The 13567-nt window shown below is 40.2% G+C and overlaps 1 protein-coding gene across 33 annotated transcripts in view; it reads left to right on the forward strand.

Moving 5' to 3' along the window:
* Positions 1 to 7663: 7663 nt before the first annotated feature.
* tcf7l2 (transcription factor 7 like 2) overlaps positions 7664 to 13567 on the forward strand; it is a 124889-nt gene continuing 118985 nt past the window's right edge. For 4 of the 33 annotated variants that reach the window (XM_078788686.1, XM_078788689.1, XM_078788688.1 and 1 more), the window contains exons 1-3: positions 7676 to 8300; positions 8460 to 8526; positions 8609 to 8736. In XM_078788686.1, coding sequence (XP_078644812.1) covers positions 8112 to 8300; positions 8460 to 8526; positions 8609 to 8736 — 384 coding nt within the window. In that variant the 5' untranslated portion in view covers positions 7676 to 8111. Of the gene's footprint in view, positions 8301 to 8459; positions 8527 to 8608; positions 8737 to 13567 lie in introns of all 33 variants that reach the window. The other 29 variants (XR_013625728.1, XM_078788698.1, XM_078788685.1 and 26 more) reach the window with 23 other exon arrangements.

Raw genomic sequence — 13567 nt, forward strand, 5'->3', positions numbered from 1 at the left:
TTATTTTTGCTTCTTTAGCAGGTAAATTGTCCACAATATGTCCTGATCAGCAGTAACCAAAGGCGTCATTCCATGCCTTCCATGCGATATTAATTATTCATCACACGGAATGTTGAAGAAAAAAAAAAAAAAACCTCATAAGCGGTTTTTTCTTTCTTTGAAATTCATGTGGCAAAATCCTGCAGCCATGATGCCCATGTGGACCCCGCCCATTGATTGTTGCGGAGCGTCCCTTTGGATGCAAAACTTGAGGCCAATTGATTTTTCTGCATTTATTTCTCAATTAGGATCCTGCAAGGTACACAAAGTCAGCTGGGATAGGCTCCAGCATACCCTCCCGTGACCCTAGTGATCCAAGTACCGTAAGGACCCAAAGCCTAAACCTCCAACTTAGCTTTGGGGCCTAATTGGTGCAAACATATTTATATATATATTTAATAATTATGCACTATGATAGTTTTACAATCAATTTTTGGTGAGGGAACACCTGAGAGAGAAATCGATTGACGCAAGTGAGGCCTTCAGACAAAAGATTATTAACAACCGTTCATATTTTTAACAAAGAATTGATGAGTTTTGTGACTTATTTATAGCATAAGCTAGCTAAATGTGTGCTACGTTTTCTGGGGCAGTGCCACAAACATTCAGGCTATTTATGTACGTATATTAAAAATAACAAGCTAGCAAAGCTGAAATGTCGGGAAAAAAACGGTAATTTAACAATATATATTGCGCATTCTCATGCAAGAAAACAAGTTAATATAAGCCAGCTAACAATGGACATCATGGGAAGTGCATTGAGTATTTTGATGCTAAAGCTAAAAAAAAGAAAAAACCTAAAACCTACATAACGGATTTCGGACTCTGAACCAAAGCACTGAAAAAGTTTGTATATTTTTCTGTTTTTAATAAACGCGTTTTTTTTTTTGTTTTTTTTTTGGAAAACCTGATGCAGCCCAGTCTTGCCCAGACCCTAGCTCCAGTGGCCCCCAGGTAAATTGAGTTTGAGACCCCTGGGTTAAAGTATTATGACACCAAAGACTTTGGGAAGAAACAACAAGAAATTCAAAGTATTTCTGTCATAGACAAAAAAAAAAAATCAGAGTATAGAGGAATTTTGACACGCCCCCAACCCCCCTGAGAGTTTTTTTTTAAGCGGTGCCATCTTGGTTGTGATGTCACTGCCAGACTATGTTCTGGAACCAGACTCAAACACATGCAACCATGAAGTCAAAGCCAAGAAACTGACATATTGACTACATATCGCATGATACTTGTGTTTAAACAAAAAACACAATTTTGATTGGTTGTTGAGTTCTGTTGTGTTTATTGTGTATTTATTGTGTGTGTTTGTGCATGAAGAGTGACTTTCTAAACCCGGTGATGAATACATTTAGTTTAGATCCGCTTGCTGCTTTTCTACCCGCGCATAACGCTGGCGCAAACATGGCCTCTAACCCGCTCGCCGGTGTAACCTTGATGATGTTTCGCGTTTGACATTGTAGCGGAGCACAATAACACCCAGCAACAACCAAACACCCCCGACACCTCCACCTCTTGGGCGCCTTTAAATAGCGAGCTGCGGCTAATGAACGCCATCGTCGATGTGACTTCGACCGACTCATTTGACTCAAGGTCGCGTTGCCATTGTGGCTGCTCGTTAATAATAATAATCGTAATGTAATCATAATAAGTGTGTGGCGTTAAAAAAAAAAAAAGATGCATTTGTTTTCTTGCTTTTGCTGCAAATTGAAAAAAATAAGCGAAAAACAGCCGCTGGTGTGTGTAAGGGATTCAAACCTAAGCTCTGTAAGCAAATGAGTGGTAGTGTCAAGTTCAAATGCTAGCTAGCTAATAATGTGATATACATATGGCTTGTATGGAATTATGAGTTTCGTCACCGTTTTTTGACATGAAAATTTAATGGCACCAAATTTTATACACTGCCTTTGAAACGGACTTGAAATTTCTCGCACTTTCCCCACGTCGTCTGTTTGACATGTGACTCAGTCCAGACCACATTGTTCCTGTAAGGTCTCCTCGTTGGTATGATTGACTTGAAATTTCAAGTCAATTTGTCCAGCTAAACAAACCCCCCCCAATCAACCAATCATATTGACTTGAATTTTCTCACACACATTTCTTTTTGCTCACTTTTGCGGCATTTTTTCCAAAGATACAAAATTATACATGCATTAATTCCAGAGCAAATTAAATTAAATTAAGCTAATTAATAATCAGGCGGCACAGCGGTCGAGTGGTTAGCGCGCAGACCTCACAGCTAGGAAACCAGGGTTCAATTCCACCCTCGGCTATCTCTGTGTGGAGTTTGCATGTTCTCCCCGTGCATGCGTGGGTTTTTTTCCGGGTACTCCGGTTTCCTCCCACATTCCAAAAACATGCTAGGTTAATTAGCGACTCCAAATTGTCCATAGGTATGAATGTGAGTGTGAATGGTTGTTTGTCTATATGTGCCCTGTGATTGGCTGGCCACCAGTCCAGGGTGTACCCCGCCTCTCGCGACCCTCGTGAGGATAAGCGGTAGAAAATGAATGAATGAATGAATATTAGTAAATGCCATATTTTAGTAGAAGCTGTTTGACTTCAATTTTTAATACAGTTTTTACCATTACTTGGAGACCCATAATGTATGTAAATAGCATGTAAATATATGTATAATGTTGTTTTATTTTTAAATTATTTAGTTTTTATAATGATGGAAAGATTTTTAATTAATCATGATTAATTAAAATTAATTATTAATAGTTAAAAATTAATCTAATTAATTTTTTAATCACGTGACAGCCCAAACATATATATATATATATATATATATGTCACTTTTCATGTGGATGAGTGGTGAGCACGCAGGCCTCACAGCTAGGAGACCCGAGTTCAATTCCACCGTCGGCCATCTCTGTGTGGAGTTTGCATGTTCTCCCCGTGCATGCGTGGGTTTTCTCCGGGTACTCCGGTTTCCTCCCACATTCCAAAAACATGCTAGGTTAATTAGCGACTCCAAATTGTCCATAGGTATGAATGTGAGTGTGAATGGTTGTTTGTCTATATGTGCCCTGTGATTGGCTGGCCACCAGTCAATGGCGGGAACTATGGGACTAACCCTAACCCTAAGACATGACGACCATGAAGAATATAACAAATGCTGCATTCGTACAACAGAACCTACAACTTGTCATTTTTATGAGGGTGATTTTGGCACGATTCGTAGACAAAAATGGTGGACCCAAAGAAACCAAGCTAGCTAAGGTCACAAGTCAAATCTCCAATATTGTGTCAATACAAAAATCGTATGTCGGCACAGAAATCGAAATCGGTGGTTCACCCCAGCAGTGTAAATCCAGTCCAATGTATGAATGGTGTCCATAAACGTACATATTATATAGCATAAGCTCTTCCTTAAGCCTCAAATGTGTCAAAATGCGCCTCAAGCCGCGTCTACCTGCTGACCTTTAAGTAACATTTAGCAGCCAGCAGTCGCTTGGCTCGCCTCTTCCTGCGGCATGCTGCCGTGGCGGACAGCTGAGAACACACACACACACACACACATACACACACACATATATAGCGCGAGAAAGTCACGTATGAGCCAGCTCGTCTCTCAGGTGGACTCCGTGTTTGGACGCTTGATTAACGACTATCACGTCCATCGCTGAAAAACTCACTGGCTTGTTTATGGAGGTGGTGGCTGCTTAAATGGGCCTGGTGCGGTTTCCCATCATGCTTTGGGGATGAGAAGCGGAACACTTGCAGGGGTATGATAAGCGGCATCAATCACACCAGTCAACAACTGGATGCGAGCTCGGAATTTCTTGGCAAAAACACTCTCATTATTTTTGTTGTACATGTTTTAAAGAATGGACATAATCACCGGTTAGTCGACTAATTCATTGTGGGGGAATTGATGGATTGTGTCATGAAGCAACTGAGGAGTGCAGTACTTGGCTGCAACCAGCAGAGGTGCTGTTGGGTCACCTTCATTAGTTTACAACAAGTGTAGAAGAAGAGCATAATTTTCATTTTAAAGAAAAAAATCCGTTAAATAATAATGTTTATTGATATTACTCACATAAACAAAACACCCTACTTAATTAAAACAATTTCATACAATATGTCAGATATTTTATGAAAAATAACAATTGGAAATTTTAGCTTTTCCCAAGATTAGGTACATTTATTCATTCATTCATTCATTCATTTTCTACCGCTTATTCTCATAAGGGTCGCGGGGGTGCTGGAGCCTATCCCAGCTGTCTTCGGGCGAGAGGCAGGGTCAGCCAATCAAACAACCATTCACACTCACATTCATACCTATGGACAATTTGGAGTCGCTAATTAACCTAGCATGTTTTTGGAATGTGGGAAGAAACCGGAGTACCCGGAGAAAACCCACGCATGCACGGGGAGAACATGCAAACTCCACACAGAGATGGACGACGGTGGAATTGAACTCGGGTCTCCTAGCTGTGAGACCTGCGTGTTCACCACTCACCCACTGTGCAGCCTTATCTGTGAAAGTGACATATATATATATATGTTTGGGCTGTCACCTGATTAAAAAATTAATTAGATTAATTTTTAACTAATTATAATTAATAATTAATTTAAATTAATCATAATTAATTAAAAATTCTTCCATCATTACCCATTACCCGAGTACCCGAAGAAAACCCACGCATACACGCACGGGGGAATCAAAGCCGGGTCTCCTAGCTGTGAGACCTGTGTGTTCACCACTCATCCACTGTGCAGCCTTATCTGTGAAAGTGACATATATATATATATGTTTGGGCTGTCATGTGATTAAAAAATTATTAGATTAATTTTTAACTCATTATAATTAATAATTAATTTAAATTAATCATAATTAATTAAAAATTATTCCATCATTATCCATTACCCGAGTACCCGAAGAAAACCCACGCATACACGCACTGGGAAATCGAACCCGGGTCTCCTAGCTGTGTGGCCTGTGCGCTAACCACTCATCCACCGTGTTTAATGTCTTGAAATCTAATATATCCAAAATTCCTTTCCAGCAACACCAAAAAAATACATAATAATGCTCACTTTAATTTATTTTGTATTCATTTTGATTGATAATAAATAGAAATAGACATAAACTGTACCGTTCAATAGGGTGACTTCGACTTTATTTTCATTGTTTTAATTGATCTATACTCTTTGTCTTACCATAAAGTACTGCCTTAAGCTTTGGTAAACAATCCCACTTTGCTTTTTAAAATGTATTTTCCTGAATGTAACAGCTGCATACAAAGCTCTTATATTTCTTTTTCTTCTCTAATGATTAGAGCGCCAAAGGGGGCAAGGGAGCACGCTTTGCTATCCTTGCGGCATAATAAAGAGAGAAGCAAATATATATACAGTATATATATATATATATATATGTGGCGTGTATTCTGATGTGTCTAATACAAATCCAACTGAGCAAACATTAGCTAATTAAAATGACAAATAAGATGTTCCGTGCAGGAAACAGTAACAGCAATTATGTAAAGGCGAGCTTACGTTATGATATTAATGGAAAAAGAAACACAATAAAGACCATTTCTATTGTGTATTGAGAGCATTAGCGTGGCTATAAATGATTACTAATGTAAAATACCAAGTTGGAGATTTTATTTGTTGGTGATGTGCGTCACTAAATGCAACTTGAGTGAAAAAACATGAAATAATCAAAGTGATTTAGTGATTATTTAATGGCATGAGAATTAAACATGCAGAATTGTGTCAAAATGAGTCATGTTTTTAACATTCTGCTTTAAATGCAGCCTTGAAAACGGGGGTCTCAAACTCAATTTACTTGGGGGCCACTGGAGTTAGGGTCTGGGCAATAAATAAATAAAAACTTAAGAAACCACATATAGTTGGTGGGTAGACAAATTATTTTTTTCAGATTAAAATGAACAAAGCATTATTAGAGCCCTGTAGACATGACAAAACACGACTATAGTCACATTTATACTCTTTTTATTTACAACATATTGCGCAACTGCAGGGTCTTGAGACACATGCTAACTCGCAAACTAGAGAGCTAGCGACCTAAACACTCGCCTTCAAGTTATTTCCTTTAAACTTAAATAACCAAAAACTTACCACTTCCACACAGATAGGGAGGATAACTATTAACAGTTATTTAACCTTTAACATGAACATTAATCAAACGTAATATTTTTTTTGGGTACATGATACCATACAGCATCCATATCAAACTTGCATCCATATCAAGTCGGGGGCCTCAAACTAGTCTCCTGTGGGCCACATTTGGCTCATGGGCCGCTTGTTTGAGACCCCTGCTTTAAAACAATAACAAAAAGCAACAAATATGGTGGTTAGTGTAAGAGTCGTGATGATTTGGGAGGCCTCGCAACAAAACAGAATCATCCAGACAGGCAGGGATGGCCAGACGCTGCCAGATCTTGACCTGGCTGATCGGCGCTCTGCTTTTTTGGTCTATTGGTTTCAGATTTAGAGGGCCTTGAGCTGCAGGTCTATTTCTTTGGTGTTGGGTCTATTAAATATGATGCAGTTTCTGTTACACTGGATCACCGGTGCTGAGCTCATCATTGATTTATATCATGCAGACACACACACAAACACACCCTGCAAGTGGGGGCAGGATTAAAACCCCTCCCCCTTCCTTTCCCTGTGTTGCTTTTATTGACATTACAGGTAAGTAACATGTGTTTTGTGGTTATAGTTATCATTTAGCCATTCAATTTTATGACATTTTTTGATTTTATTTTTAATATCGGCACTTTTGCACTTCCTGTGAAATAAAAACAAATAATTTTACACACATAAAAAAGATTTTATTCTTCACGGTATGATTTAAATCTGCAGAATCTTTTGAGAATAAAGAAAATAAAGAGGAAAAAAATAGTTTGAGGTGCCGTAAGGAATTCACATCAGTCCCATAGGACATTTCACCTGTCACACAAGCACTCCGCTTCCTAAAAATAAAAAAAAAGGAGAACGATCTGAGGAAATATTACCTAATATGATGAAAAAAATAGATCTAAGGGCCTGGCAATGCAGACTAAACACGACAACAAGCTTTGACAAAAATGATATTAATGTCTGAGAGTGGTTAGCATGTTAGCTTCACAGTTTGGAGATCCGGGTTCGGTTAAATGGTGACCTTAAATTGTTTATTGCTTATGTTATATGCAATTTATTTCATCTTGCATAAGATTAAATGCAAAAAGATACTCCTTTGGTGTTTTATAAACAGTTTTATTGCATGTTCGGTGCCCTAAAAGTCAGCTGGGATAGGCTCCAGCATTTTCTGTGGCAATAATATGAAAAAGCGGAATAGAAAATGAATGGTATTTTTTGTCAAAGTCACCTGGGGTAGCCCCCAGCTCACCTGGGACCCTAATGAGTACAGAAAAAGCATGGATGGCAATGCACACTAAACAACCAGCTTGTATTGTGTATGTTTTTTTTTTGCTGATTTCAATATAAGCGAGAGAGGAATAGCAGAGTTTTTTTTTTAAACCAAAAAAGGAGACGTCCCATATGCGCTTTTATATTTTTTTTTTATTTGAAACAACTCCTTGTCTTCCCTTGCAGTGTTGCCTTCACTGTCCTGCTCGCCTTTCCCCTCCTCACAAGCTCCCAAAAGCCGCCTTCCTCTTCCCTCCTCCTATTTACACCAACGTCACTTCAAGTCCCTCCCTGTTTGAATCTCATTAGTTTCTTGTGTGTTTCTCCCTGTCAATAATCCCGAATCCAGACTCTCTCTATTTCCATCCCTCTCTATCTGTCAATCAGCGCCGCCTTTGAACTGAAAACCACTCCGACCAACTTCAACTCTCTCAATCCGAGCGCCGCGGCTCCTTCTCCGGCTTCCCCTTTTCCGAGAGTCCCCCTTCTTTTTGGAGTTTTCTTTTTTTCCAAAGGGGGACAGAACGTAACAAAGTCGTTTTCCAAGGGGGGGAAGCGGTCAACACGACACCCCGAAACTTTTTTGACGGTGAGGGTTTTTTTTTTAAGTTTCTTTTTTTTCAGCCCCCCCACCAACCAAGAGGAGCAGCCGCCTTCACTAACGCCGAAAGTGGGGAACGAAAATGCCGCAACTTAACGGCGGTGGAGGGGACGACCTGGGCGCTAACGATGAGATGATCTCCTTTAAAGACGAAGGGGAACAAGAGGAGAAAATCTCAGAGAACTCTTCGGCGGAAAGGGATTTAGCGGACGTCAAGTCTTCGCTCGTCAATGAGTCGGAAACGAATCAGAACAGCTCGTCCGACTCGGAGGTAAGTTCAGGCTCCAGAACGGAGTTCCAGCCCTGCTCGGTTAGCTCAAGTCGAGCTCCCGCCTGCGCAGCCTCTCCGCCGGTCAAGTTGTAGCGAAAGTTCGGCCCTGTGTGAGAGCCTTGGCAGTGCTTTGCTAACACACATTGCTTTTCTCTCAAGGCGGAGAGACGGCCTCCGCCTCGGTCTGAAACTTTCCGAGACAAAACGCGAGAAAGTTTAGAGGAGGGTGAGTGGCTGACTCTTTTACGTAACAACAAGCACTTTTAATATTATTGTTAAAAACTTCTCTCTCCTCTCCGCCATGTTAGCTGCGAAAAGGCAAGATGGAGGGCTGTTCAAGAGCCCACCGTACCCGGGCTACCCGTTTCTTATGATCTCTCCGGATCTCGCCAGCCCCTATCTTCCCAATGGATCACTTTCCCCGACAGCACGCACAGTAAGTTTTTATTGTTGTTAATGTTCTTAAAATCCCTGCTTCACACAAACATGGAGGGCGGACGCAAGTTGTAGTGTTGTCAACGTGTAAAAGAATGCAAAAGGCGAGTTTTGCAACTGTCCGTGAAGTGTACAGTTGTGGAGCTGTCAGTCAGGGCAGCTAGCATGCTAGGTGGCTAATGTAAAAGGGCATTGTGTGTATATCAGTGTGTGGATAGAGTGTATAGTTATTATAATTAAAAATAATAATATTGTTACTTGTGTTTTTTTTATTACGTATATGCATTTGTGAACCCACTGAATAATACATTTGGCGTGTGTGTGTGTGTGTGTGTGTGTGCCCTGCCTCATCAAAAATGCCCTTTTTTCTCTGTGAAAGCAATGAAATATGCAAATGAGCATTGTGGAGCTATTTGCATGATATGTCAAAAGTGTGAGGAGGACATGTCAAAAGGTGCATGCAATTGTTTGAAACATTTTTATTTATTCATTCACATACTCTCACGTGAGAATATTACCACCGTAAAATAAACAACGCTAAAGCATTTAAAGCCGTGTTTATAAATAAGTGCATGTTATTAATTTAGCCCTGCTGTAATTATGCACCTTGCACAATCCCACCGGGATATAAGCGGTATAATTTTCACCGCCATTTTTCTCCGTGTCTTGCTTTTTTTTTTTTTTTTTTTTTTTTTTTAAAACGTTTGCAATTACAAGTGTGCGTTTTTTTTTTTAGGATCTGTCATCTCATTTTACAAGGTTAAGGTGAAGGATAGGAATTTAGGAAGCTAGGTTTTTAATCACTACCTCAGTGCTGGATTTTATTTTATTTATCATGCACACCTTGAAAATAAATACTCTGTTGTGTTGTAAGGTGAGGGTAAAATAATTGTTACTGTGTGTACCCCCCTGAAATGTTGTAATTTCGCACATTTCATTTAATTGTATTACATCAGAGCCGACGTTGACATGCAGGATTCATCGCTCGATTTTTCTCTTATGACACACACACACACGTCCTTTTTTGTCGCAGTGTCGTTTTTTGAGCATTACTTTATTTCCTCCATCTCCCATATGTGGCACATTTTTCCGAAATGTAAAATGAATCAGTGCGTTTGTCTATTAGCTATTAGCATCTTTTGAAGTCAGCAGTGGCTCTAATGTCAACGTATTGAAGTTGGCCATTAATAATTCACCTGGACATTGATTAGCTGTCTCGCTCCCTAACGTGGACGATATGACTGCTTTGAGAAGTGTCAAAGGAAAAAAAGATGCTACTTCTCGTCTGATTTTTATATTTTCGGTGCAATTTTGTACTTTTTTTAATACTTTTTTTTTTGCTGATTTATAATCAGGCCTTCTTGTAAGAGACGGGACCGAATTAAAGAAGTTTCTGTTTCATTTTAGTATTCTAAATATAAATTAGGGTCATGTGATTTGTTAGAAATAACACTTTTTCCAAGTATAAAAATAGATTTTAGTAATATTCTTGCAAGGTTATTTAACACTGTTGTAGAATGCCGTCGGGTGAGAGCATGAATGCTGTTGATGCTTTTTAACACATTTACATTTGCTCAATTCGACATGTCCGAAAAGGAGTAGGAAGACCCAGAGCTTATTTAATACTATGTTTGCTAAGCACACAAAGTCCTTGTATGTTTTGTTTACTTAATATATAGCCAGTTTCTGTGATTTGTGCTTTAAATGTAGTTTTTTTTAAGTGTCCGATATCAATTTACCGTAAAAACAAATATATTTCTTGACAAATGACTTTTATATCATTTGCTCCTACAGTGCCCCCCCCTCACACTTTGAAAACCCCTCGATTTTTCAAGTTTTAACTTGACGCAGAGTGAAAGGGGGGAGGGTTAACATAATCTGTGTGACCCCCGGGAGCCATAATCAGACGAATTTGTTTTTTCTACCACCTAAATCCAAAGAGGCTCACAATTTAGCATCATTTAGCAATTTGACAACCCCCCCCCCCCAACACCCACCCAACACCCCCACATCCCCACACTTCCGCAGTGCTCCTCGCTATGCCCGCTCTTTTCCTTAAAGCTAGCACAAAGGCTCCACGGGCGCAGGTTGAATCGCTGCAGTCTTTTTTTTTTTTTTTTGACGCCGGGTTAAGTCCAGTTCTGGAGTTGGGGGGGGGGGGTCAGGGTGCTCGTATCCCGATAAACTGGATGTGGATCTAAGTGGGGAGTCATAAACCCACCGGATTGATGTGCTGCCATCATCACCATCATTAAGGTTCTGGGTGTGCAGACATTTGTCAAAAGGGTTTGGATTTCAAAATAAAAGACAAAAAGAAAGTTTTTAGAAATCCATTTCACACCCGGCGTCCTTTTGTGGACTTATCGTTTTCTAATTGGCGTCCATGTCCGGCGAAACATGGCGGCATTAACACAACAATGCGTCATCATATGGATTACGTGGGCTCGCCTTCTGTAAATTGATTTATTTTGTATTTTACAATGAATTTAATGCAGATTTAAAAGATCGGGGAGGGTGATGTGTGTATGTGTGGGGGGGGGTACCCCTTATCAAATTGGCTTTACATGCTAATTGGGCCTAATTGCTGTCAGCAGGGGGTTGCTGCGCGCAATCCGTGCCTCTTGGCCGCCAAAATGCACGGCGAATGTAGCGCCCCCCCCCCCTTTTTTTTTTTTTTTTTTGTCTTGCAAATCACTTTTGTTGACGATAAAGTGCAGCGCCTGGAAGCAGCTTCCTTGCTTCACTCGAACCTCCATCTCGGAACGCAAAGAAAAGCTTATTTTTCCAACACTCGTTAAAAAAAAAAAATGTGCTTTGGATTTGATGAGTTAAGAAAAAAAAAAGTTTGGCCCACTAAAAACCCCCGAGGAGGCCTGTGAGACATTAGCACCGTACATTCTCGCTGCTTAATTAGTCCGAAATGTAATTGTTCATGCTCTGCCAATAGAGAGAGTCACACGCAGGGAAAGTGATTTTTTTTTTCTTTTTTTATTGTATTTTTTCAAACCATAAATCACTGGCATATTTGTGCCGTGATTCAGATGGAGGCTCGACCTCTCCCATTTCGACGTGGTAAATTGTGAAGTCAATGAATCGCAGATGTAGAGGTGGGGGTGGGGGGGGGGGTAGTCAGGATGAGAAGCATTACAGTAAGGTTTTGTTAGTGCCTGGCAAATGAATGGAAAAAATTAGTGCTGTAAATATTTACGGAGATGTGTGTGTGTGTATATGATGTTTTCCCTCCTCACTCCCTGGTTGCTTGTGGGTCGACGGGGGATTATTGTTTGATTCCGACGACTAAAAAAATTATTTATGATTTTTTAAAAAAAATATTTTTTAATCACAGGATCTAATTTTTTATTAAAAAATATTTACCTGATGTCACTAAAATTAATAATTTATTCAATTATTATGATTTATGAATTTATTTAATAATACAGTATTATTAATGTATTTAATAATATCAGTATGTTGAATATATGTATTTTTCAGCTTATGTCAATGCTCTCCTGCTGTGCCTGAGCTAAGAAGAATAAAAAAAAGCATTAGTTTAGCAGCTGTGTGCTAGCTAGTACAACCCCCTCCACACGAAACCCCCCCTTACCCACTGTTACCCCCCCTGCCTTTCCCTCTTTTCCCTCCCCTCGCTTTTTCTCCCATGTTTTTTTTTTTTATAAGAGCCGCACACAAAGATAGCACTGTACATCTGGAATGCGACTTTTGTCGTCTTGGTATAAATTTAGGCCCCCTTTTATTATTACAGTCTTGGATTTAATGTGAGTTATTAAGAAATTTGGAAGTAAAATTATGGCATTTCATATTTGAGTTCACTTTAAAGTCGATGGATGTTCAAGAAAAGTATTAGATGTTGTGGAAAGAGTAGTTATTCAGGGAAATGGGAGGGAAAGTACAAGAAAGCGGGAAATGTGTGTGTAGGCTGGACCAAGTGGGGGACGGTCTTGGGGGGGGCAGCGGCATTGGACTGCGAGGTCACTCTCACAAAAGGCGTCTGAATAGAGGGCATAATTGCTGTTAATGGCAGGGCAATGAGAGCAGCGACAGTTCCTGGTTAGATAGTTAGTCCAAACAATGGTGCCCCCGTTCCACCCTGCCTCCCTAAAGTAGTCCCCCGCCCCCCCGACGGGGACCCAGCGCAGTAGATTTTCAAATTTAGGGTTTCAGTTTTCAACTTGCAGCAGAGCAAGCATGAGCTTTCTGACGCCCACCACAAAGTCCCGGGGTCCTCCCACTTCCAAACGCACGCCCACCCACCCACCCAACCCCCTTGGTTGTCGTCATCCCCAAGAATTCAAGCGTTGACGGCTCTGTGTTGGGATTGTGCAGCAAGTTTGGGAAGGGGTCAAAGTGCGCCGGCGCTGACATGTTGTCTTTGAGAAAGGAGCTTCCCCTTCCAGACTGCCGCCCACCCCTGCCCCCTATTTTTGCGCCACTACCACAGTCCCATTGTTAGGACACACTAAGAAGAAAAATAATGACTATAATAAAAAATATGAACACTAGTTCTGTATTGGGTCCTTTGATACACCAGGAATTAAAAGTAAACAAACATAATAACGTACTGTAGATAATTATTAGTATATCCATGCAGTAAGGCACGCTTACATGCTATTAATTCATATCTTACACGTTAATCGCTAAGGGAATTTCCATCGTAAATTGCCTCCGAAGCGAACGAAGCGAGGCGCGCCGCGTGAACAAAACACTTAAAGGGTTTGGACTTTAAGGTGATAAAACTCCTGCCTGTGTATTTTTTTTTTTTTTTAAATCTGACTAATTAAACTTTTAATTGTATCTGGATAAGCTCCGCGAGC

This window comes from Doryrhamphus excisus, unplaced genomic scaffold (genome assembly GCF_037039965.1).
Source record: "Doryrhamphus excisus strain RoL-2023G ecotype Guam unplaced genomic scaffold, RoL_Dexc_Guam_v1.1 HiC_scaffold_24, whole genome shotgun sequence".
NCBI lineage: Eukaryota > Metazoa > Chordata > Actinopteri > Syngnathiformes > Syngnathidae > Doryrhamphus > Doryrhamphus excisus.